At 53.6% G+C, this 24,997-nt stretch overlaps 1 protein-coding gene across 2 annotated transcripts; it reads left to right on the forward strand.

Moving 5' to 3' along the window:
* Positions 1 to 3,633: 3,633 nt before the first annotated feature.
* On the forward strand, positions 3,634 to 22,480 carry NUAK2 (NUAK family kinase 2). Of its 2 annotated transcripts, none has more exons than XM_040262977.1 (7): positions 3,634 to 3,988; positions 12,951 to 13,071; positions 15,385 to 15,536; positions 15,831 to 15,896; positions 17,650 to 17,769; positions 18,216 to 18,348; positions 19,160 to 22,480. In XM_040262977.1, the coding sequence occupies exons 1-7, from the start codon at positions 3,743 to 3,745 to the stop codon at positions 20,254 to 20,256; spliced, it is 1,935 nt and encodes a 644-aa protein (XP_040118911.1). In that variant the 5' UTR covers positions 3,634 to 3,742; the 3' UTR covers positions 20,257 to 22,480. The 2 variants fall into 2 exon arrangements, with proteins under 2 accessions (XP_040118911.1, XP_040118912.1); XM_040262978.1 differs by lacking the exon at positions 3,634 to 3,988 and adding an exon at positions 4,028 to 9,482.
* Positions 22,481 to 24,997: the final 2,517 nt, after the last annotated feature.

Consider the following 24,997-nt stretch of genomic DNA (forward strand, 5'->3'; position numbering starts at 1 on the left):
CCTAGTTTTCTTATTTTTTATTTTACCTTTCAAAATTTTTATTGGAGTATAGTTGATTTACAGTGTTGTGTTATGCGCTGGTCTTGAGAGCCTTCCCATTGTCCGCTTTGGATTAGATGGTAAATTGTTTACTTATCTTATATCTCTTGCTAAACTGTAAACTTCCTGAGAGCAAGGAGCTAATTCTTGATCATCCTTCAAGAGTCACCTGAGATTTATTTCTTTTCCAAGAGAACTGCTTCCCCACCACTCCCCACCTCACCCCCAAAGCATGGCCTTGATATCTCTCACCAGCCCTCCCACGGGCACCCTACGCTTCATCCATCACGGCAGTCCTTACTCTGAGCCGTCTTAACACCCGCTCCCGCTGTTACGGACCCACCCAGACACAGGCACAGATTGTGAAGTGTGTCAGGGCTGGGACGCATGTGTGTTTCTAATTGTCTCCCCAGCGAAGCATCTAGCAGGCTCAGTAAACCATTAATCCCAGAGCCCCTCACACCATGATCACCAAGGGTAAGCTCCTGCGCGCCCACCTTCAACCCAACGGCTCAGCTCAGCTCAGCCCAGCTCAGCCCACCCCAGCCGCCTAGGCACATCCGCGCACATGACCCAGGAATTCCCCGCTATCTGCCGGCAGCCAAGCTCCCTGACGTAATCCCATCCTGTCAGGCATTCTCACTCTGTGACAGACCAGGTCTCCCTTCCAGGAGTCCAGGCATTGAGTGTCAGCAGTTAGGGTCATTTCCGAGTCTCATGCTGTTCCGGCTTTCTGTGTTTGTCTGCCCCCCAGCCTGTCTGCTGCAGACAGATAGCAGCCATGTCTATTCATGACTAAAGCCCAGCCGGCAACTTGTCTGGAACTGAGGCGGTCTCTTTTCTCTGAAGACTTTGGCCATCACAGCTTGCCCCCTAAAAGGGGATTCACATTCTGAACAAAGGAAGCTGAAGTGGGGGTGGGGAAGGTCCAAGAGGTACAGGGGATCCCCCCCCCCCGCCGACCCCCGCCTCATCTCCCACCCCTGCAATAGTCAGTTTAGGTGGGAACAGAGGGAAATCCCTCGAGTCTTTGAATTCCACTGCATATGCCTTCTTTTAGTTCATAAACGTTTGCTGAGCGCATTTTTGTGCCTAGCAATGGGCTGTGTATTAGGGATACCTGGAGTCTAGATTAAGTCTAGATTAGTCTGGACCTCATAGGCGTCTGGATCAAGCTTGAAAGCAAATTTTAGATTCATCTGTACAATTCTTTCACCTTACTTATGAGAAAATACTGATTCATCTGGCTGTCTCACATCTTTCAGGTCTCACCCTAAAAGGCTCTGTCCGCAGGAAGCTGCCCAGACCAGGCTCTTCCAGAGAGGGCTAGAAGTACCCTCCTGAAATACACCCCAAGGGCATTCTGTTCTCCCTCATCATGGATACATCTGCCTCTAGGATTTGCTTATTTCTCACTAGATTGAGAACTCTCTGAGGGCAGAAGCCACCCTGTCACCTTCAGATCCATAGGCAGTACCTAGTAGGCACCTGTATTTGTAGAATGACTAAGTGATGGGATCAAAGGCCACAGACGCGGCAGGTATCAGTCAGAACTAGAATTCAGGGGTCCTAACTCACTGCCCTGTGGCTGCTCTTATATTACCCATGCTTCCTCTTGAGAGCCCTGATCTATCTAAATGGCCCCAGCCAGCTAGGTCCCAGGAATGGATGCTAATCTCATTGCTGAAAGGAAACAGCAGGTCAGGGGAACTTTCACCTGGACCTCATTCTACTTTCAGATAATTCAGAGCCAAAGGGGAGGCTGCAGAGAGGAGAATGCCAAACTGGCTACCAGCTCCTGTGGCTCTCCAGATTTGGGGTTGGTTTCCTGAATAAGTGGGTCCTCTGCAGCTACAGAGGAAGCCAAGGGCCCCATTCTCCAGCCCTAACTCACGCTAGAAAGGACAGTGGAAGTAGGAAAGTGGGCAGACTAAATACAAAATTCAGTCACTGGGGGTCTAGTCCTTCTTGGTCCTCAGCCTGCCCTGAATACACAGCTGGAGGCAGCATCCTCCTGGGGCTTCTGAATCCCAGCTCTGCCAGCTTCTTCCCAGTTGTGTGGCCTTGGACAGAATAATACACCCTTCACAGGACTGGACTACTATGAAGACTCAGGGGGAAATGTTCCTTTCTTCCCATTACGTCCCACACTTAGAGGAAAGAGGCGAGCCTATGGGTAGTCTTTTCACTCTAAATGACACTCTCACAATGGGGATTCTGGACTAAGGATTCTGCTCCAGACCTTAAAAACCACAGAAAGGAAAACTTGAGCCTTTTCTGGTAAGCGGCCTGAGGTGACCCCTAAAAACGGTGCACTATTCACTTGACCCAGAAAACCCCACAAAATCATGCAAATCAAGAGGGTCAAATCTTCATGTTCACTTTAAGAACACTCGTGAAACTGCCCGGGCCATAAGGGTGTGCACATCCGAAAAGCCACCAAGTACCTGAAGGGTGTCACTTTAAAGAAGCAATGTGCGCCATTCCGTCGTTACAAAGGTGGAGTCGGTAGGTGTGCACAGGCCAAACAGTGGGGCTGGACGCAGGGTCGGTGGCCCAAAAAGAGTGCTGAATTTTTACTACATATGCTCAAATATGCAGAGAGTAATGCTGGACTTACAGAGCTCACGGTTGGATCAGCCCCTACGTGAGCTGATCCTGCCACATTGAGATGATCCTTACTGAAAAAGAACAGATTGTTCCGAAACCAGAAGAGGAGGTTGCACAGAAGAAAAGGATATCCCAGAAGAAACAGAAGAAACAAAAACTTATGGCCCGGGAATAAATGCCGCAAAAAAATAAATGCAAATAAAAGTAAAAAAAAAAAAAAGGAAAACTTGAATGGGCAGCTATTTGCAAGTTAAATAGTAGGAGTGTAATATATTTTTAAATGAATGGATGTTTCCCTTTGGCTCTGCCTCCTTCCCTTGCTTCATCAATTCTACCACATCCTGAGGAACTCACTCAACCTTAGAAGCCTTATTTGCTGAAGAAGTAGGAACTTCCCAGAACTGCATGTCTGGGATACAGTTAAGGTTGATCTGACCGAAGGCAGAAGAACTCAGAACCCTGAAACGGCTCTCCTCTAACCCTCCAACTTGAGAGTTTGCTTCCATTCCAATCCATCCCTTTTTCCTCCTTATGGTCTCAGAGAAGTGGAGTGACTTTATGGATTTTTACTTGGGAGAAGCAAATCACTCAGGATGGAGAAATCCTTTGGGGGACAGTATCATTGTCAGTTTGCCTCTTGCTAACTGAGAACAGCGCGGTGAAAGGACAACAGGTGGCTCTAGGCAGTACCAAGAGCCTCTGAGAGGCACAGAGCAATGTAGGGGCTCTCAAAGCTTCTGGGTCCCGGCAGCATCAACCCCAGCCCGCCCCGCCCCAGCGGCCGCCCCGCGCGCCCCTTCCGCTGCAAGTCACCCCGGGAGCCCGGGTGGGCGGGGCTCCACTGTCACTCTCCCCGCCTCGCGGGAGGAGCCAATGCCAGCGGCCCTGGTCACGCGCTCCGGGCGGCCCGGCCAATGGACGCCGTGGGGCGTGGTCCGCCCGCGGGCTCCCGGCGTTTATAATCTCTTGCAGCTCCGCGCCGGCTCGCGAGCGCAGGTGCAAGCTTGGGTGCCAGGGCGTAAGCCGCACAGGTGTCCGGGTCTTCGGTTCTGCTGAGCCGCCGACCCCCTCTGCCCGCGCTCGCCGTCTGACCATGGAGTCCTTGCCTTTCCCCCGGCGCCTCGGCCCTGCGCCCTCGGCCACTGCCGCGCTGGCCGCCGAGCTGGTCCGGCCCCTGGCCGACGGGCTTCTCAAGTCGCCCAAGCCCTTGATGAAGAAGCAGGCGGTGAAGCGGCACCACCACAAGCACAACCTGCGACACCGCTACGAGTTCCTGGAGACCCTGGGCAAGGGGACTTACGGGAAGGTGAAGAAGGCGCGGGAGAGCTCCGGGCGCCTGGTGAGTGCGGCGCCCTCGGCGGCGCCGGCCGGCGGGCTCCGGGCTCGGCCACGCCTTTGGAGGGGCGGAGGGTGGGCCGGCCAGCGGCCTGCTCGGTGGGGTTGCTTGCCTTCAGTCTCCATCTTCGTGTGTGTGTGTGTGTGGGTGTGGGTGTGGGTGTGGGTGGGTTTGTGCGTGGGTTTATGCGTGCGTGCGCGCGCTGATGGTGTTCTCTATACATTTGTCCATGAGTATAGGGACAACGGTCATGGACCTGAGAACCCGAGCAACTCTGGTCAGCAAGTGATGGCTTCCAAAGTGAGGCAGGGTGAGGAGGGTCCCTAGAGATGAGACTTTAGTGGAATTTTGTTTGTAACAGACTCTCCAATGGAGTAGCATGGGAAGAGGAAGTAGAAGGCACTTGATCTTAGTGGGGGTAGTGCGTATGTGTAGCCGACTGAATAAAGGAATGAGGCGTCCAGTTCCTCAGTTCAGTTCTGGGAGTTTGGCAGCCCAGGAGACGATGGAGATATCCCTCCCTCCTGAGGGGCGTGGGTGGGTTTGACACTTAGGTCCTTGCCAGCTCTGACATTCAATCAAAGTTTTATTATGATGTGTTTTTAACTCTGGTAAATGTGAAACCACAGTGGAAAGATCCACTGTGCCCCAAGGTACCTTTGGATTCGGGGCCTTTTCAGGGACGTGTCCTGTTCGTTTGGGATGCAGGTGTGTATAGTAGTAGTAATCTGTGGGTTGTTTAGTTGCTCATCATGTCCAACTCTTTTGTGACACTATTGACTGTATAGCCCACCAGGCTCCCTTGTCCATGGGATGGTCCAGGCAAGAATACTGGAATGGTTTGCCATTTCAGTCTCCAGGGAATTTTCCCGACCCAGGGATCAAACCCGCATGTCCTGCATTGCAGACGAATTCTTTACTACCGAGTCACCGGGGGAGTCCTTTAATGTGTGTCCTTATGCAGTTTGTTTTCTCTGTACTTAGTTTCTCCTTTTGCAAAAATGAAGAAAATATGGGCTCCCTCAGAGTCTCTATGAAGATTGAATGAGGTACAAATATGAATTTAAATTGTTTCCTGACAATAGACCCTTCAATGAGAACTGATTTGGGAAGACCAGCCCTAAAAGGATGGCAAGTTTGCAGAAATTAACAGTGGTTCCCTAACTTGAGCTTAATGTACATTGGAATCACCTGAGTGCTTATTGAAGACACTTCTTTGGTTCCGCACTGGGAGGATTTCATTCTGAAGATCTAGGATGGGGCCAAATAATCTGTGTTTTTTTTTGGCCACACTGTGCAGTGTGTGGGATCAGGGATGAAACCCGTGCCGCTACAGTGGAAGCACCGAGTCTTAACCACTGAACCTCCAGAAAGGTCGAAAGTGAAAGTATTCATGGCTCAGTCGTGTCTGACTCTTCGTGACCCCGTGGACTTTAGCCTGCCAAGCTCCTCCGTCTGTGGGATTTTCCAGGCAAGAATACTGGAGTAGGTTGCCATTTCCTTCTCCAGGGGATATTCCCAACCCAGGGATCCAATCCAGGTCTCCCGCATTGCAGGCAGACTCTTACCATCTGAGCCACCAGACAAGTCCCTAAATAATCTGTATTTTAAGAAGCCTTTTAAAAGCAGGTGGTTTAGGGATTGTTTTGCCAAATCCAGTTGGGTGCTGGTTATGAGATGTGCCTGTGTGCACGGCCGTGGTTTGCCTATTGGCTATGGCAGCAAGTCACCTCCCCAGATTGTTTGCTTTTGCAGCCAGTAGCTGGTTTGAAATTCAGGAAGTCATTTCATTGGTGAAGGAGAGTGGATGCTGGGGAAAGGGAGTGGATTATGGCTCCATCAATAGAACCGAGTATGTTTTTCCTGCTAACGCCTGGCACAGTCCCCAGGTGCCCACTGCCAGGTTACAGCTATTGGGCAATCATGTACTTCCTGACTTTCCTTTTCTTTCTCTTTCTATAAAGTGTAATGGCCCAATAAGCCTCCAGGCTTGAGACTGCTGGACCCAGGCTTTGTTAGGGGCTCAGCTGAAAAATAGCTGCTTGTGGCTTGTGGCTCATACCTCTTGGGGGGCAGACTGGATTGGTAAGGAATGGGGTGGCCTAGAAACTGAGGCTGAAATTCAGAAACCCCATTAAGCTCTTGACCTGGGTCACTGCGTGTGTATGGGGTGTGTGTGTGTATAAGAGAGAAAGGGAGAGATCATTGATTCTGGAATGAGATAAACCAGCTTTCAGTTTGCAAACCTCAGTGGCTGTAGGCAGAGATTTCAGCTCTTATTACATCAGAACAGAGAATTCAAAAGTGCTCCCTGGCTTCATGTCTCTTGTCTCCAGGGAGCCAAGATAAGTAGGAATGGGACGTGCTCCCTGATCCGTAGATCACCCTGTACTTCTGCTGGGAGTTTGCTCAGGGCCTCCGACCTCCTTGGAGAGCAGCTCTACACGCTGCTAAACTCTGGTTTCTCTAAATTCTGGAGAGGAATCCTCTACTCCACTGCACCCCACTCCTGCCTCTGCAGTGTCCTCCCTGAAGAAAGACTGACTTGGTGCCCCAGGAGAGGAGTGTGGGAGCAGCCCACGACCTCCCCCAAAATGAACCAAGGTCTTTGGGGAGGAGGGTCAGAGGAAAGCCTGCTGGGTGACTTCCGCCCCATTACCAATTCCCAGCCTGTCTGATGGGATTCTCAGGGGCCCGATGGGATTGTCTGCGGGGAGGGGCAGGTGGGCAGGACTAAGGGCCACTCCAGGAGGACATTAAAAGAAAAATAAATATTTGCTCTGGATCTTCTAGCTCTGAGTACATTCCTGGTATCCACATGACATTTCCTCCTGTGACTCTCCTAGCTCTCCTGACCTACGCCCTCCCCCAGGAAGAAAAGCACCTGCTGGGTGCCTGGAATGGTGGAGTCCACCACAGCTGTTAGGGTGATCTGCATAGAGTTCTTACCTGCACGAGCAGAGGGGAGTCCCAGGGGAGAGTGATCTGGGCCAGGGGAGCTTCTGTCTCATTTTTATATTGGATTGTTGCGTGGGATTTCAAAATGTTTGAACATGACCGATATGGTCTGATCCCCTCATTGACAGATGGGGAAACTGAAGCCCAGGGAGGGCAAGTGACATGTCCCGGGGGTGGTTAGTGGCATGCCTGCAACATCGGCTCCTGACTTGACCACCCAGCGCGAAATGACCAGGACTGAGTCTCCAACTGGGAGCTGGCTCTGGGCTGAGCCCAGGCTTGCCTCAGTTTGCTTTGTCATTCCAGCAGCTAGCTCTGACTGCCCTTCCCAGAGCTCCAGGCACACTGAGAGTGGGAAGAGTCTTCGGGAACAAGCCCCACCCCCACATCCTCACTGCCTGCGCCCAGGGATCCTGAGTAGGTGAACTATACTACGTTCAAGGCTTTTGCTTTGTCAGGAAAACTGCTCAGCTCATCATCAGGGTGCAAGCATTCAAAATCCCGGCTCTGCTCCTTCCGAGCCATGTGACCTCTCTGCGTCTCAGCTTCCTCATCTGTAAAGTGGGGATTGTAATAACTCCTGCCTCGTGGGGGTTCGCCTAGGGTTAAATAAGGTAATGTGCATGTTAGCTGACATTCACGGTAGCGGTGTTACCCTAGCAGGGCTGGCTTTGTCACGGTCCTCCTCTCCCTCTCCTGGGGAAGGCGGAGTCCCGCCATCCTGGGTCTTTGCTGCCCTGAGGAAGAGAATGGCATGTGCCCTTTGGCCTCTGCCTTGTTCAGAGTCCCAGTCTCTCCTTTAGCCCCTGATCCAGAGAAGGGCGGCCACCGGGCCAGGTGCCAGAGGCCTCCTCTGTGTGATGCTGCCCTCCCAGCGCCTGCTGCACCTGCCTGCTCAGGGCAGGGAGAGAGACTTTGGCTGCAGGTGACTCCTGTTCCTGGGCGTTGGCCAAGCCGTGCAGTAGGGCTGGGTAGGGAAGCGCTTTGTCTGGCAGAGCGGGCTGGAGGGTGGCAAAGAAGGGGTGGGCACAGCATGGGATTTAGGGGAGGCAGCGCCCCCTCCCCTCAGAACCCATTCCTGGTCCCTGCTGGGTTCTCTGGAAGGCTTGGTGGGATGGTGAGCCACCCCCAGGCCTATCTCCACCCTGCCAGCCCAGCCCAGCTTCTCCTCTGTAATCTAAATGGGTCATCCTCCAGCTCCTCAGCCTGCCTCCCAGAGGCAGCTGCTCTGTGAAAGGCCAAAAAGGAGTCAAAGATCTTGGCTCCAACTCTGGCTGATAGCTATGACCAGAGATGCCCAATTTGTACCCTCTCTCTTGTCATCTGCAGCCAGTACCTGTAGGTCATCTTTTTCTAAGATCTTTCTGCCATCCTCTCCTGAATGCATATTATTCTTGATCTGAGTTCCTATGGGGATTAGAAGGAGAGAAGGCAGTGTTTAACCAACTGATCTCAGCACCCATCTGTCCAACATGTTTGTCTATCTGTAAGTGTGTTGATGGTGGCTGGTGGTGCACAGCCCAGCCCAAGGCAGGGTGTGGGTTATTCCCTTCCCCAGGGGTTAGAGGCAGGCCAGAACATCTGTAAAGACCTTTTGTCTTCTGAGATGGTAGCTTCTCCACACAGCAACCCTCCATCTTGGATCCTGACAGCCTGGCCTTGTTGAGGAACCTGGGAAGAGTCACCTTTCTGGACTGCAATGTTTGGTTTTGCAAAATCGGATAGGGAATTAGCCATGCTGCCTTGGGCAGGCAGGGCCGCAGAGGCAAGAAAACCACTGGGCTGGTAGCAATAGGAATTTTGCTCAGGTAGGTTAACACGGTTATGGCATGGGGCCTCTGAATAAGCCCATTATAACAACCCTTGGCCAGCACCTTCCTGGCATGATAGCAGGTGACCCATTTCTGAAGAAGCTCATCAGAAAATGCTGGAGTTTAGAAGCGAGCTCAGAGATCCTAGTGTGCAAATTCACGAATAGTTCCTTTCCTTTCTTTCTGGTGTGTTCTCAAACCTTTCTGTCTGCCTGGAATGCCCTTGTTGTCTCCCTCCAAAAGCCTATGTGCCTTGGCTTGGTAAACCCCACTTCAAGATCTAAAAGTTTTCTCCCAGGGTTGATTGACCTTGCTCCTCCAGGCAAAGCTCTCCAGTGCTTTTGGAGCCCCTGGGCGGGCAGGGATCTCAATCACATTTGATTGGATCAAGGGCCTTGGTGCAGGGACTGTCCAGCTTTTGTCTGAATCCAGCACCTACTGCAGGGCCAGACATGTAGTAGGCGTTCAGCAAATGTTTGGAGAATAGATGCCCTTTTATTTTTCAGATGAGAACATTAGAACTAGCCAGACCAGTTAACCAGATCATTTAAGTGACTTGTCTTGAGTTGCATAGCTCCAAAGGGGCAAATAAAGATTAGATACCTGGGCTCTTGGTGCCCCTCCACTGATCTAATGTTCACATTTATATTGTCATTATTGTGTGTCAATTTCCTGGCCCTTCTGAGTAGGGTGGCCATGTAATATAACATCTCAGCCTGAATACTTCGGTGAGTAAGAAGGGCACTATTAATTACATGGGATGAACCAGGATTGTCGGTATGCAGGTGGCTTTCCTGCCTCTGGGTGATCCATTCAGCGACTATCTTTCTCTTCCTTTAGTCTGATCACTATATTTTAATTCTAGAGAGTGGTTCCTCAACTACTTGCTCACGAGAACAAAGGTCTCTCAAAATGAGTTTTAGTAAACAAGGTTGACTCCACCCATGCCTCACAAAAAGGGCAGAAAATCTTACTTGGGCACTGGTCCCGTAGGTCCCAGGGATCAGCCCAGTGATGTAACCAATAAATATTTATTTGTGATTTGTGTTCACCAGTAAACAGTTGAGTGTCTTTCTGTATGCTGAGCCCCTTATAAGCCTGAGCTGTTGCTCTATCTTATATACCTTGACAGGCTCTCCAGCAGTTAGAGGCCTGTCTGGTGGGGCTAGGGTGGGTGGGGGAAGTGCCCCAGGCCCACCAGGGCAGTGATACATCACTCTTCGTGTCTGTCACTTGCTTGAGGACTGGTGGCGGCTCGATGACCTAACCTGTTTCCTTCCTGGGAAGTACCAGCCAAACTGTGGTCTCCTAAGACCTAGCATAGATAATGGGACCAGAGCATGAGCTGGCAGGGCGATGGAGCTGTCCATTGAGGATTAATAATGCTGGTTTTAATTGTAGGCTTCCAGAATGGATTTCAGGGTTCAACTTGTACACCCTTCTATCCATGCAGTGACTCCTCCTAGCACCCCTCAGGGCCCTTTCCTTTTCTGAGACCTCTCTTCTGTTAGGCCTGTCTTCTTTAGAGCTCTGACCCCGCCTACAGTGATTTGCTCATTGTGTATGTTTGTGTGTGCACAGTTGTACATCTGAGATATGCCTAGGTTTTGCATATGTATCTTAAATTCTCAAATATTTGTTTCATTATCTAAGTATGTGATTTATATGTGATTTTCCTTTTATATAAATAGATTCAATTTATGGCCCTTTATCTAAAGAGCTCGGGGTATTACCTGATTTTTAAAACAAAGAATTTAAAGAGAGAACTAGTCCATAATATCTCCCCTTCAGGGGGAGAAGAAAGGTATAGGAGAGGTGATCAGGAACCAGGCTGCCGGTTGAAGCCTGTAGTTGGAGGAGGATTTAAGCCCCTTCCCCCGTCCCCACCCCCTGTCCAGTTCTAAGCTGGGGATTTTTCTGCTTCGCTCGCTCCTCGGGGTCATTTGGAGCGGGAGGGCTGGAGGGCGGGAGGAGACGCCCGGGGCGCCGCCGGCCCTGCAGCTGCAGCGGGGCCCCTGCGGGGGCGTGGGCAGGAGGCGCCAAGGGGACCGCCCCTCCCGCCGGCCGCCCCTCTTTCAGGCTCGCCGTCCCTGGCCCGTTGCTGGGGTGACCGGCCGGGGCTTTGTGCGCGCTCCTCGGCCGGATCGCGGCGGTTCCGCATTCCTGGCTGAGGGGACACAGGCCCGCGGGCGCGTCGGAAGCAGGAAGCCTTTGTCTGCCCAGAGCCCTGGGAAGGGGTGGGCGGCCCCGCCCCCGGGCTCCTTTTTCCGGCTCCTTTGAACCTCGAGGGGCGGCAAACCCTCCTGGGGAATGAACCAGGGGCCGTTTTCCTCGGGTTTCTTACAACTCGCCAGGCTCCGGGGAAGGGGGAGTCTTGTGTCTGCCTCCCGTGCCTTCGCACAGGACCTGTCGGAACGGCCCGCGTCGGGGACACCTCGCCCTCCCCCGCCCGGCCCCGGTGCCCGCGTTGCATCTCCCGTGGCCCGTGGCATTTATACGGTCGTTTCACAGAGGCAGAGAAGGAGAGCATGGCAGACATCCTCCTTAGTCCAGCCCGGTTCCCCGACTGCCCGCACTCCGCACGCGCGTTTCCTGTGTGGCTGCTCCGTGGGGCGGATCAGAGGCCCTGGACCCCTCTGTGTCTAAGAGCTGTGCTTAAGCGGCTTCTTGGCAGTTCTTTCTCCATTTCCTCTGCCTCACTCCACCCTTCCTGAACCCACCGCAGGTACCAGCCAGAGTTTAATCCTTAAATGGCATGTTCACCTTTACAGACAAGGTAGCAAAGCCCAGAGGACTCTGTTTAACCGTCTGGTTGTTTGGTGCTGGGGGAGAGACCTTACTATTAACCTGGATTGAAAACGCTAGTACTTTTTTCATAATTTTTTTTGAGTGATCTTTTTGTAAGCAGGGACTTCCCTGGTGGCTCAGAAGGTAAAGCGTCTGCCTACAATGTGGGAGACCCGGGTTCAATCCCTGGGTCGGGAAGATCCCCTGGAGAAGGAAATGGCAACCCACTCCAGTACTCTTGCCTGGAGAATCCCATGGAGGGAGGAACCTGGTGGGCTACAGTCCACGGGGTTGCACAGTGTCAGACACAGCTGAGCGACTTCACTTTTGTATGTGGGGTAAGACATATGAAATTTACCACTGTCATCATTTTAAGGGTGCGATGCAGTACATGCACAGTGCTGTACATCATTACCACTCTGCATTTCCAAAACCTTTTCATCATCTCAAATGGAAGCTCAGTATCCACTAGGCAATAACTCCCCATCGCCTCCCCACCCCCACCCCGCTAACCAGCCTCCTGCTCTCTGTGCAGTGTGTTTGTCTATCCTAGTTACTCAGATAAGTAGAGTTGTGCATTTGTCCCTGTGTGTCTGGCTTCTTTCACTGAGCATGCTTTCAGGGTTTGTCCGTGTTGGGCATGTATCGGTACTTCATTCTCCTTTGTGGCTGAATAATACTCCATTGTGTGAACGTAACATATTTTGTCTGATCAGTCATCCGTTAATGGGCCTCTGGGTTGTTTCCCACCTGTTAGCTAGAGACTGTAGCAAAGTAGAGGGCTGTGGTGGAAAAAGTATCAGACGTGGGTCAACAGTGCAAGCCAGTCTGTGCCAGTGAGTGCCTGTGTGATGTTGAACAGGAGGGAAACAGCCTCTCTAGGAGCACGCTTCCTCACCTGGAAATGGGGATGGTGGTGCTTTCCGCGCCTGCCTCTCAGGCTGGTTGAGAGGGCCAGCTCAGTGACAGCTGCAACAAATGGCTATTCAGTGTCTACTGCGTGCCAGGAGCCATGCTCGCCACCCAGTGGGGAGCAAAAGAGGCCCAGTCCTTTCCTCGTGGTGGATCAAGATAAATTTGCTTTGAATCATGAAGCATCGGCCTTACAAGTACAGGTTGTTACCTACCGTCTTCCCCTATCCATACTCTGAGTGAGGTCATCGACTTATCCTCATTCTTGCTACATAAACCGCACCCAACCCAGGCAAGAATCTTCGCCAGAGAAGGTTCTCTCTAGCCTCTCTGCTGCCTGCCCCAGTGAAGGGTAGAGAGGCTTCTCTGGGTGCAACCTATGGCCTTTGTAGCAGCTGGAGGCAGATCACCAGGGTCAGTGCTCCCCCAGAGTATCCTCAGGGATGCCTTTGCCTGCCAGGCCTTCTTCCTCACTTTCCTGCACCCTCTGTTCCCAGGTGGCCATCAAGTCAATCCGGAAAGACAAAATCAAAGATGAGCAAGATCTGATGCACATTCGGCGAGAGATTGAGATCATGTCATCACTCAACCACCCCCACATCATTGCCATCCATGAAGGTACAGAGGCAGAGCATTTGATGCGGAGAGTGTGTGTGTGTGTGTGTGTGTGCACGCACGCAGTCGGAACAGATGACACACAGGAGTAGAAAAACGCATGGGCTTTAGGCTTGGGCAGGAGCTGGATTTGAAGCCCAGCTGCATGACTTTAAGCAAGTAATTTAATGTAGTCTCTGGGTCTCAGTTCCTCTTCTGTAAAATGAGATAATCTCACCTACGTCACAAGGTTGTTGCAAAGATCAAATTTAATGTCACCAAGTACTCGGCTCAGGAGAGGAACTCCACAGATTGTAGGCATTTTTGTTCTTAGGTTTCCCATACTTTAACACTGCCTCCCCAAACCCAGTGAGAGCCTTGGCACTGTGGGGGAAGCTGAAACATACGGAGACCTGCGCCTGTCTCAGGCGTGTGGGTGCTCTCTTTCTTTGTACGTCTCAAGAGCCAGGCCTCCTGTCCTCTGAATCATTCCCGCCGTGAGGCCGGTTCCTACCCGTCCTCGTATCTTGCAGCCTCCTCTTGCACTGACATCAGTGCTGGCTCTCCACTCCAGCTGCCCTGCTCCCTGTGACCCAGACAACAAAGTGAGCGAGAGATGGTGACTCGGGAAAGACAGGGAACGGCCTCCCACACACTCCTGTCTGCTGGCAGCCTTTACATAATATCAGTTAGGCAGGAAGCGAGGAATGGCAGGAACAGCGGGAGGGAGGAAGGGAGCCTGTGACTTTGCTCTCAGCCTGAATATTCCTGATGGGAGGAAGAGAGGTCTCCTCTCTCAAGTTCTGTTTAGAGGAAGGCTTAAGAGCAGAACAACTGCCATGGTCCCCTGGCCTGACCCCGTCCCATGAGGAAGCCAAGCAAGTGGCTGAGAAGGCTGATTGTATCTCTGCAGGGTTGTAGAGACCCACAGGGTTGGAGTCTCTAGGCAGGCCCCAGCAGTCTGGGCCACGGTGCTCTCCTGGGAAAAAGCAGTCTTCCTGGCCAGATACCCAACTGCTTGGGAGCTCGGACTCTCCCTGGGAGTAGCCTCCTCTCTCAACTCCTTCTCCCAGGCTAGACAGGAATTGCTCTGGGGTTGGCTGAGCAAGCCAGACTCATAGGACCCACTTGACACAAAGATGCAATATCATGGACATACATGTTTTGACACACACCCAGCTGCAGGGCCAGTTTGATGAACCAGCCGTTCCCTGCTTTTCCAGGAGAACAGACGAGGCCTGTGGTGGCAAGCGGGCCCCTCCCACACGTGGAGATGAATGAGCCAGCTGGAATAGGCTGACCGCCAGGAGCCCAGCCAGTCAATTAATTATCAAATATTTATTGATTGTTTCTGTGTACAAGGCCCAAGCCTGAATACTCTGGACGGGAAATCAAAGAAGTTCAGAGTGATGAGTGTCTCAGCTCTACCATGGATTACAAACCACTTTCATATGCTTTTATCCTCTTCTGATCTTCTGAGTATTATTTTTCAAGTTTATGCATGAGGATGCTAATAATAAAGGCAATGGCACCCCACTCCAGGACTCTTGCCTGGAAAATCCCATGGATGGAGGAGCCTGGTAGGCTGCAGTCCATGGGGTCGCTAAGAGTCGGATACGACTGAGCGACTTCACTTTCACTTTTCACTTTCATGCATTGGAGAAGGAAATGGCAACCCACTCCAGTGTTCTTGCCTGGAAAATACCAGGGACGGTGGAGCCTGGTTGGCTGCCGTCTATGGGGTCGCACAGAGTCAGACACGACTGAAGTGACTTAGCAGCTTAGCAACCATCTATTGAGTGCTTGCTTGCTTGTCAGGCTCCACACCAGCTCACTCAGCCAGCCCGAGAGCTGTCGCTTGTTTTTATCTATTTCTCGCCCCAGCCCTGTGAAATTGCTGCCATTACCCCTCTTCAAACGAGGAAACTGAGGCGCACTGATTGAATGACTTGCCGTGGTCACCCAGCTAGTAAGTGAAGGGGCCAGGATTCGAATCCCAAACCTGTGTCCTTACTGAGGTATCTGGAAGAGATTTGCTGAAGGTCACCAGGCAAAAAAGTACTGAGTTCTGAACCAGGGAGCCTGACTTTTCATTCTTATCCAGTGATGTCTTGGTAGGGTAGTTTTAAGAATGCTCAGAAGCCTGAACTTCCAAGGAGAGGGAAGTGAGCCAGTCCTCTTGGCCTGAACTCATTGCTACTGGGAGGTGCTGGGAGCATCAGCGGGCAGCATCCTAGCCCCTTACAGATGTCTGCTTTGGGGCCAGGAGGAGGGTGTGGCCCCTGGTGGGAGTGTGCCCCCCGCAGGGCCTGACTCTGCTGCCTCGCTCTGCCCCAGTGTTTGAGAACAGCAGCAGGATCGTGATCGTCATGGAGTACGCCAGCCGGGGTGACCTGTATGACTACATCAGCGGGCGGCAGCGGCTCAGCGAGCGCGAGGCCAGGCACTTCTTCCGGCAGATCGTCTCCGCCGTGCACTACTGCCACCAGGTGGGTGGGCCCCGCGCCGAGGGGCGGGCCCTGGGCCCGGGGGCTGGCTTTCCCAGAGAGGTCCTGCAACTTGCCAGGACCACACAGGGAGCAAGAAACAAAGGCGAGATGGGAGTTGGCGTCTCTGGCTTCAAGTCTCTTGGCTGGGGTTGGAAGGACCTATGGTTTGCTGTACCGGTGAAGATGGGCTCCCTGCCTTTACCCCACCTTTCGTGTTTCCTCACTGTCCAGACTAGGTCTTCATGTCCGTCTCCCCCGATGGCCTTCCCCTGACCCCTGCCCTCCCTCTTTCAGAACGGGGTTGTCCACCGGGATCTCAAACTGGAGAATATCCTCTTAGATGCCAACGGAAATATCAAGGTGAGCCTCACTGCTTGTTTAAAACTGCTCCCCCACCCCTCCCCAGACCGTCTGCACTGGCCCCAGCTAAGCATCTTTTAGTGTCTAGGAGATTCCAGGAGGAGTTGAGTCCCGGTAAGGACCTCAGCCGCCCTCCATTTCAGCACTTCCTTCTGTGGGTTGAAAACTGAGGCCTCGTGATAAGGAGTGTCTTGCACAAGGTCCCATGGCTAGCAAGGTCAGCTGGAACCAGTCTGCTAACTCCCTCAACGTCACAAGGTTGAAGGAGTCTAGATCTAGGGTTGGTTGCTGCTCACAGCCTTGGGACTGGCAGGGAGAGGCCGTGGCCTGCGTGTTTCCCACCTGCACGTGTGCACAGAGATGCAGGCACACATACACACGCAGGCATGTGCACTTTAATCTGCTACCATTAAGGAGCCCTTTTGCACCTTTCACCACAGCAAGCACTCCAGCACCAGCTTCCTGCTTCCTTCTGCTGCTGAATTCCCATGGCTAAGTAGTTAAGTTTAGGTCTGAGACGTGTTGACGTGATAAGCTCGGATCTCAGAGCTGGAAGGGGCAGACAGCAAGAGCCTGGCCTGCAGACACCTGGAAGGGCTCTGACTCTGCACTTGGACCCTCCTCAGAATCTTCCCGAACTCAGGTCACAGCCTCTTCCCCGGTGGCCCCTGACCTGTGCCCTGAGGTGCCCTGAGTTCATTCTCCTTTCCAATTCCCGGAGTAGGTGGGGCTCGCTTTGATGCTAACCGGGGAGGGGGAGGCCAGAGCCAATAAATGCACACAGTCCAGGCAGGCATGAACTTTCCCATCTGTACCAGTCATCTGCCTCGTTATGGGCGTCAATAGGTAACTGCTTGATAAGAGGCCAATAAAACCCATAAAAGAAGGAGTTCATAAACAGCTCCTCCCCACCCTGGGCACACGTGGCCCTCTGCTGGGGAGGAAGGCTACGAGTGAGAGGGCATAGGTCTCAGCCTCTGTCTGAGGAGAGTTGGGGGAAGGGTCTCTCTGAGGAGCGAGAAGATGGGCTCGGGGGTCCTCAAACCTCCAGTATCCGAGGGCTCAGGAGGCCCTTCCTGTAAGAAGATTGCTTCTCCTGGGCCGTAATGATGGCCCTAATCTAAACCCAAGCCCACGGGGTAACTGTGTTCTGAAGTCCTTGGCACTGACGTGAGACACTGTCTCTCCCCCTCCAACTGAGAGCCGTCCTTCAGTCATTAAGCGGCCGTTAGTCCCGTCCATGGGTCACAGCGGTGCGAGGAGCTGCAGAAGGGGTCGGGGCAGGTGATCCACGTGGGGAGCATATTGACATGGTAGCATGAGGAGACAGAACTGACAAGCAGGGCCCTCTGTGAGTCATTGGAAGTCGTACGGCTTTATGGGAAGAGGAGATCTCAGGGCAATGGAAGGCTTCCGGGCCGAGGTGGGCCTTCTGGGTTGGTAGGACGTGTGTAGGCAGAGTGAGCATCCCTGGAGTGGAGCGCAGCCTGAGCAAAGGGCCTGGGGAACAGTGAGGACTCTGGAGCTCCCCTCACCTCTGCCCAGGCACACCTCATTGACACAGCCTCTGAAGGGCTCTTTCTTCCAGGGCCTGAGCTGTGTTGGTAGTACCCAGTATGGGGTAGAGGTCATGGGCACCCTTTCCTTCTGCCAGAGCCTGTGTTTCCTCAGGGTCTGGAGAGGGGCAGACCAGGAGCTACAAAATAATCCAGGCCTTGGTGTGACCCTGTCCGTGTTTGACCCAATCCTACAGATTGCTGACTTTGGCCTCTCCAACCTCTACCACCAAGGCAAGTTCCTGCAGACGTTCTGCGGGAGCCCCCTCTACGCCTCGCCCGAGATCGTCAATGGAAAGCCCTACACAGGACCAGAGGTGAGTACCTGGCCTCCTCCTAATCTCTTGGCTTAGACCTTGAGAGAGGGATGAGCTGGTTTTCTAATGATTCCCTTTCTCAGATTGCAAGACTCACTTCCCCACCAAAGCAGTGCCTAGCCAGTTCTGTAACTGGGAGTAGCGAAACTGGCATGAGAGCTTAAGTCCTCTGACCCCTGACAGCGTGGCTCTGTGCCCCACACCTTCTGCATTCCCGTTGCCTTTCCTAGCCCCCAGCCAGCCTCCCCAAGCAGAGGCAGGTGACACCTCTCTCCATGACTCCCAGTCCCTTCTACAGTATGGCCCTCTCTGCCCCTGGGTACTAGAAGGAGGTGGTCCCTGGATGCTCCGGGCTCTGGGTTCCCCCTCATGGGTACTGAAGGGGAGCCTGGAGCTGTTTGCCCTGCAGCACGAGGACCTCCTGGCTGACCCCGGCTCTCCCTCAGGTGGACAGCTGGTCCCTGGGCGTTCTCCTTTACATCCTGGTGCATGGCTCCATGCCCTTTGATGGGCAGGACCACAAGACGCTGGTGAGGCAGATCAGCAACGGGGCCTACCGGCAGCCTCCCAAACCCTCCGGTGAGTGAGGGATGTGGGCATTCTCATCCAGACCCTGGGTGTCCTTTGCTAATTCCTGATGTAAGAATTAAACAGTGACAGTAAAGTGAAGCTTCCCTGGTGGTTCAGACTGTAAAGAATTTGCCTGCAAAGCTGGAGACTGGAGTTCGATCCCTGAGTCTGAAAGATCCCCCAGAGAAGGGAATGGCAACCCACTCCAGTATTCTTGCCTGGAGAATTGCGTGGACTGAGGGAATTGTCTGCAATTGCAGCCTGGTGGGCTACAGTCCATGGGGTTGCAAAGAGTCAGACGTGACTGAGCGATTTTCGCTTTCACTAAGTGAAGACGGCAACCCAGTGTAGATGAAGGTACCTTCCACCCCACCTCCTGCTCTCCTCTCCCTGCCTCCTGTGTCTGTGACCCGCAAGGAAGGAAGGGCTAAATCTTCCTTTATGGGCATGCTGATTTGGGAAGTGCTTCCTAAAGCCTAGTTTAGATCCTCTCTGCCACAGTTGTCTCATTTCCTACGGCGTTTGTCCTTAGAAATCTTTTTGTCCTTTCATGTACGATGTATAAGGTGAGAAGGGTGTGAGGACCTTGGTTTACTCTTGAGCAGCACAGCCCCCAGCCCCAGAGGCCTGCATTTCACTGGAGCAAAGGAGCAGACCTGTAAACATGGCTGTGGGTGGTCCTGGAGACTGGGGAGCCTGCCTGGGGGCACAGCTGTCCTGGGAGGGAGCCCCGTCTTAGCATCCATGGGGTGAGCCAGAAGGAATGCTGCGGGTGCCCAAGCTTGTGGCTGTGGAGCTGAAGCCCCTCTCTCCCTCATAGATGCCTGTGGCCTGATCCGGTGGCTATTGATGGTGAACCCTACCCGCCGGGCTACCCTGGAGGACGTGGCCAGCCACTGGTGGGTCAACTGGGGCTACACCACCCGTGTCGGGGAGCAGGGGGCCCCGCACGAGGGCGGGCACCCCAGCAGTGACACTGGCCGGACCTCCGTGGCTCAGTGGCTGTGGCGTTCCTCCCGCCCCCTCCTGGAGAATGGCGCCAAGGTCTGCAGCTTCTTGAAGCAGCAGGCGCCGGGCGGCAGGGCCCTCGCCCCTGGCCTGGAGCGCCAGCACTCGCTCAAGAAGTCCCGCAAGGAGAACGCCATGGCCCAGACCTTCCAGGGGTCCCCGGCCGCTGATGCCTCCCCTCGCCCTGGGAAGGGTGGCCTCAAGCTGCCAAAAGGCATTCTCAAGAAGAAGACGTCAAATCCCGCAGAGGGGGTGATGCAGGGCCCCGAGCCCGGCCCCAGCCCCGCCAACCCAGGCCAGGCTGGCCCGCTGCTCCCCAAGAAGGGCATCCTCAAGAAGGCACGCCAGCGGGAGTCCGGCTACTACTCCTCGCCTGAGCCCAGCGAGTCTGGGGAGCTCTTGGATGCCGGGGACGTGTTTGTGAGTGGGGATACAGATGCCGGGAACGTGTTTGTGAGTGGGGATACTATGGAGCACAAGCCCCCTCCAGCCTCGGGGCGGCTGCCGCATCGCAAGGGCATTCTCAAACACAACGGCAAGTTCTCGCACGCAGCCCTGGAGCACACAGCGCCCACCACCTTCGGCTCTTTGGATGAACTGGCCTCCCCACGCCCTCCAGCCCGGGCCAGCCGCCCCTCGGGGGCTGTGAGTGAGGATAGCATCCTGTCCTCTGAGTCCTTTGACCAGCTGGACTTGCCCGAACGGCTCCCCGAGCCCCCACTGCGGGGCTCTGTGTCTGTGGACAACCTCATAGGGCTGGAGGCACCCCCGTTGGAGGGCCCCAGAAGCCGAGGCCTGAGGCGCTGGAGGCAGGACCCCCTGGGGACTAGCTGCTTTTCCCTGCTGGACTGCCCGGAGGGGACAGAGGGTGACCAGCAGGAACTGAGGGTCTGCTCGGAGCTCAGCTGAAGAGGGGGTATTGCCCATGCGGGCAGGCTCTGAGATGCAGCTGGATCCACCCTGAGGGGGAGACTGCCTTCTTCCCTGCCTCTCAGGACCCGCATCCCAGCCCAGAAGGCTGAGGTGGTTTCAGTTGAGCCCTGGGGAGGGCTGGATGTGGGCAGTGGGCAAGTGAAGTGCGTTGAGGGTTCAATGTCTTCAGCCCCGTGGAACCAAGAAGGTAGCTCTAGAGGGGAAATGAGTAGAGAAGCAGCGGGGAAGGCCCGTGGCTGAGTCTAGGTTGCCTGTTAATTTCCAGGTTGCCTTGCCCACTGTCCCCTCTGAGCGGGTCGATGCCTTCTCGAGGATGCCTTTGGCAGCTTGAGACCACCCTTCCCAGGGCGAGGGGCGGCGTCCCCTGGAGGGTCTGGGCTGTGTAGCTCTTACTCCTGGACTTCTTAAACAAAGGCTGGTGCTGCAGCCGCTGAGCCATGGAGGCCTGGCCAGGGTCTCTGCCGGCTGCCCGCCTGCGTGCGGGTACAGGGTAGCCTGTGCCCTCCCCATAGTAGGGCCACAGAGAGCTGGAAAGAGCACGCTATCAGTGCCTAGCTCCGGTAAAGAGTAAGTCTGTGTGTGATGCCGTCCTGCCAAGGTGGGGCTAGAAGCTCTTCACATACACATTCCCAAACTGGGCTCTTGTCTAACACTCAGAAATGAATTGTCCGAGGAGACACATGGCTGACAGAGCAAGAGATTTTATTGGGAAAGGGCATCCGGGTGGAGAGCAGGAGGGTAAGGGACCCCAGGAGAGCTGCTCTGCCACGTGGCTCGCAGTCTCGGGTTTTATGGTGATGGGGTTCGTTTCTGGGTTGCCCTTAGCCAGTCCTTCTGACTCAGAGTCCTTCCTGGTGGTACATGTCTTGTTCAGCCAAAGTGGATGCCAGAGAGAAGGGTTCTGGGGGGTGGTGGGACATGTGGTGTCTCCTTTTGACCTTTCCTGAACTCTGCCAGTTGGTGGAGGCTTCTTAGTCCCGTGTTCCTTACCAGGATCTCCTGTAAAAGAACTCATGCAAATGGTTACTATGGTGCCTGGCCAGGGTGGGCGGTTTCAGTCAGTGTGCTTCCCCTAACAGAACCGCTCAACCTGGAATGTGGCCCTCCCCGCTAGTTTTCCCTGGGGTGTCTTGGGAATGGTCTCCTAGAGTGTGCCCTTCCATACTTACCTGAGCAGTAAGAGAACACAACCTCTGTTTCCTCAAAGGTTCTCTCCCCTTTCCCATCCTCCAAACTTGGAAAGTGAGAGTGAAAATTGCTCAGTCATGTCTGACTCTTTGCAACCCCATGGCTGTAGCCCACTAGGCTGCAATTGCAGACAATTCCCTCAGTCCACAGAATTCTCCAGGCAAGAATACTGGAGTGGGCTGCCATTCTCTTCTCTGGGGGATTTTTCCCACTCTCCAGCTTTGCATGCAAATTCTTTACAGTCTGAGCCACCAGGGAACCTTCACTTTACTGTCACTGTTTAATTCCTGCATCAGGAATTAGCAAAGGACACCCAGGGTCTGAATGAGAATGCCCACATCCCTCACTCACCAGAGGGTTTGGGAGGCCGCCGGTAGGCCCTGTTGCTGATCTGTTTCACCAGCGTCTCGTGGTCATGCACCAGGATGTAGAGAACACCCAGGGACCAGCTGTCGACCTGAGGGAGAGACGGGGTCAGCCAGGAGGTCTTCATGCCGTAGGGCAAATGGAGTCGCTGCTATGAATCTAAAAGACTTGAAAAGGCTCAGGCTGCTAATGGACTTCATCTCAAGGGGCTCAGATTCCCCTGGACCCCACTTTGGACCTCAAGGACTCTGAACTTCTCCAGCCTCCAAGCTGCTCCTGCTATTGAGAATGGATGTATCTGTTTCTCCGGGCCTTTAGGGCCCTAGAAAGTTCTTATTTATTTTAATGTTTTCAGCTCTGTGTTTTTAAAAAAGCGAATCTTACTACTTTCGGTAATGTGAATGCTATGTTCTGGGGAATTCCACTGTGACATCTAAGTTTTGTGTACAGGGAGGTATTATTGCAGTGCTTCCCTACTGATTACAGGCGGGGGCGGGGATCTTTTGTACGCCTACATGTCCCATTGCACTATCTGGAAGGGGTCTCTGGCTCCCTCACTCCATGCCCTGATTCTGTCTACCTGATGGTTCCTTTTCCCTCCTGTGACTGGAAAGAACCACCCCATTAAAAATGAGAATGGTGATTGAAAATAGCTTCAGTCATTCTGTTTGGGTAGTGGGACACAGATCTTTGAGTTTTCTCCTTCCTTGGAGTCTCTGGGGTGAAAAATGGAGACCCTGCTTAATGAAAGCAAAACACACAACAAAAACTCAGCTCTTAGCTCCAAAAGACTCCCAGGTATACCTCCATCAGCAGTTCTGCCCTTGTAAGCACACAGAGGGGAGAGAGCCCTGGACTGAGGGTCCCAACTTGCCCTTTCTGCCTTTAGCACTGAAGAACTGGGTTTGTCCAGTTATATAGCCCTTCCTTCCCTCCCCTATCCAGCTCTGTCCCTGGCTGCTGGAAGGCACCCCGCCACCTTTATTCTCTCCTTCCAAAGAAATCCTTTTCCCGCTAGTGCTGGGCAGCTTCTCCCTCTTGCGCCCAACCGCCTGGCTCCTGGAGGATGTAAAGAATGCCTGGAATGCCCCCCTCGTTGGCCAGCCCTCTCCACCCCCTGCAGAGCATTCCCCAGACGCCGGTTCCATTGAGAAACTCCCAGGCTCGGAGGGCCAGGATGAAAGGGAGGACAAGCACAAAGAGCAGGCCAGCAGCCGGCCGGCTCCGGCTCCAAGCAGACGCCCTCCCCCATGCCTTACCCGCCTCTGCTGTGCACAGGCCCCCAAACAGCCCCAGTCGTGGCCAGCCCCAGCCGCCCGCTCCACGCCCACCTGCCCTCCCGCCAGCCTGCAGTGCCTACTGGCATGGAGCACCTGCCCTTCCCTCCCCTTCCCTGCTTGTGCGAAGCTGGCAAAGTTGCTGAGTCTGGGAAAGAAGTGAGGAGAGGTAACTGGGGGGTCAGGATGGGAGAGGAAGCAAACTGTTCAGGCTGCGAATGGGATACTTCAGTCTCATATCTTTGTTTGTGGTCCAAATGAATGCCGGAGCTCTGGGCCAAACTCTGGGTAGACATAGGAAAAGCTTAAGAGAAAATCGTTACCCAAGAAGCAGAGAGTTCAGATGTGGAATCAACTGTGTTCATTTATTCACTGACTCAGGAAAAAAGTGAAAGCTCTGTGAAAGACAGAAGTAATTGGCTCTGTTGCTGGTGGAACACAGAAGATCGTAACCTCAAAGAGGATGCAGACTGAGCAGCAAGCCCGTATGTGTTAAAAATAAAGTTCAATAGAAAAATTGCCAGTTCAGATGATGGTGAAGGGGAATGGGGATGATGGAAAAGAATAATTGCAATTTAGGAGGTAACAGGGGCTACCATTTAAGTGCTTATGTATCAAACACTTGGTGATGGTGTTTTAATCACTAAGTCATGTCCAACTCTTGCGACGCCAGGGACTGTGGCCCACCAGGCTTCTCTGTCCATGGGATTCCCAGCAAGAATACTGCAGTGGGTTACCATTCCTACTCCATGGGATCTTCCCGACCCAGAGATCAAACAGTCTCCCCTGCATTGGACGCGGATTCTTTACCACTGAACCACCAGGTGAAAGTGAAAAGTGTTAGTTCGCTCAGTCGTGTCCAGCTCTTTGTGACACCAGGTTTTCCAGGGGATTTCCCAGGCAAGAATGCCAGAGTGGATTGCCACTTCCTCCTCCAGGGGATCTTCCCATCCCAGGGATAAAACCACATCTCGAACTCCAGGTCTAGGGGAATGCCAAATCTCAGCAGGAGTGGGCGGTGTGGGATTTATTTAATCAAGGTAGGCTTTGGAGAGTTGGGAGAATACCAGTGAATATCAGTGAATGGAACTACAAATGTACAGGCCCCACTCTTGTCTAGGCACAATAGAGGTAGTTATTTCTGCCCCAAATGCCTTCCCCTTCCCTCGAAAGCCTCAAAAGGGAGCTGGAAAAGCAGAGGGTGAGTGAGAACAGGGAGAAGCTGGTGTGGGGAGCCAGGATGGGAGAAGGGACACCACAGCTTCAGCAGCACGTCCTACCAGCACTGCTGGGGTTGGAACGTCTAAGAAGGGGCTGTGGCTGTGAAAGTCGCTCAGTTGTGTCCAGCTCTCTGCGACCCCACGGACTATACAGTCCGTGCAGTTCTCCAGGACTGAGATCTTTTGTCCTCTTTGAGGTTTGTTTGCTTAATCTCTTTAACACCAGGGGCTGGGAAGGGTGGGCAGGAGAGAGGGAACAGGGGAGGCGGGCAGGCCGCTGGGGAAAGAGACTCTGGGGGGAAGAGAGTGTCTATTACACCAGCCCCTAAGGAGACCCAGGCTCTGGGGATGTGGATTCCATATTGCTGGGCCCTTCCCCTCACCTGCCAGATGCTTCATACCAAAAACATTCCAGAAAGTAGACTCAGAGAGATGACTCTGAGCCCTAGGGGGGAAGTCTGGGGCCCTAGGAATATTTAGTGCCACATCAGCGCTTCCGGAATGTGAATAACCCAGACAACCACCGGGGGGCAACTCTGGGAGACAGGAAAGGGCCTTCAGAAACCAGAATTCTCTCCACACCCTCAGCCCTTCCCTGGGGCAAGTCCATCCAGGCTGTCCCTGGGTGGAAACCCCCTCACTGGGGAGCTTCCACTTCATGCAGTG

The sequence above is a fragment of the Oryx dammah genome, unplaced genomic scaffold (genome assembly GCF_014754425.2).
Source record: "Oryx dammah isolate SB20612 unplaced genomic scaffold, SCBI_Odam_1.1 HiC_scaffold_21, whole genome shotgun sequence".
NCBI classification, from domain to species: domain Eukaryota; kingdom Metazoa; phylum Chordata; class Mammalia; order Artiodactyla; family Bovidae; genus Oryx; species Oryx dammah.

Excerpts from the sequence above, each read along its gene's own strand:
- NUAK2 (XM_040262977.1), top strand. The coding sequence starts at position 3,743 with ATGGAGTCCTTGCCTTTCCCCCGGCGCCTCGGCCCTGCGCCCTCGGCC. Across the intron at positions 17,770-18,215 it reads AGCCCTACACAGGACCAGAG|GTGGACAGCTGGTCCCTGGG; the intron begins GTGAGTACCTGG and ends GCTCTCCCTCAG. Across the intron at positions 18,349-19,159 it reads GCAGCCTCCCAAACCCTCCG|ATGCCTGTGGCCTGATCCGG; the intron begins GTGAGTGAGGGA and ends TCTCCCTCATAG.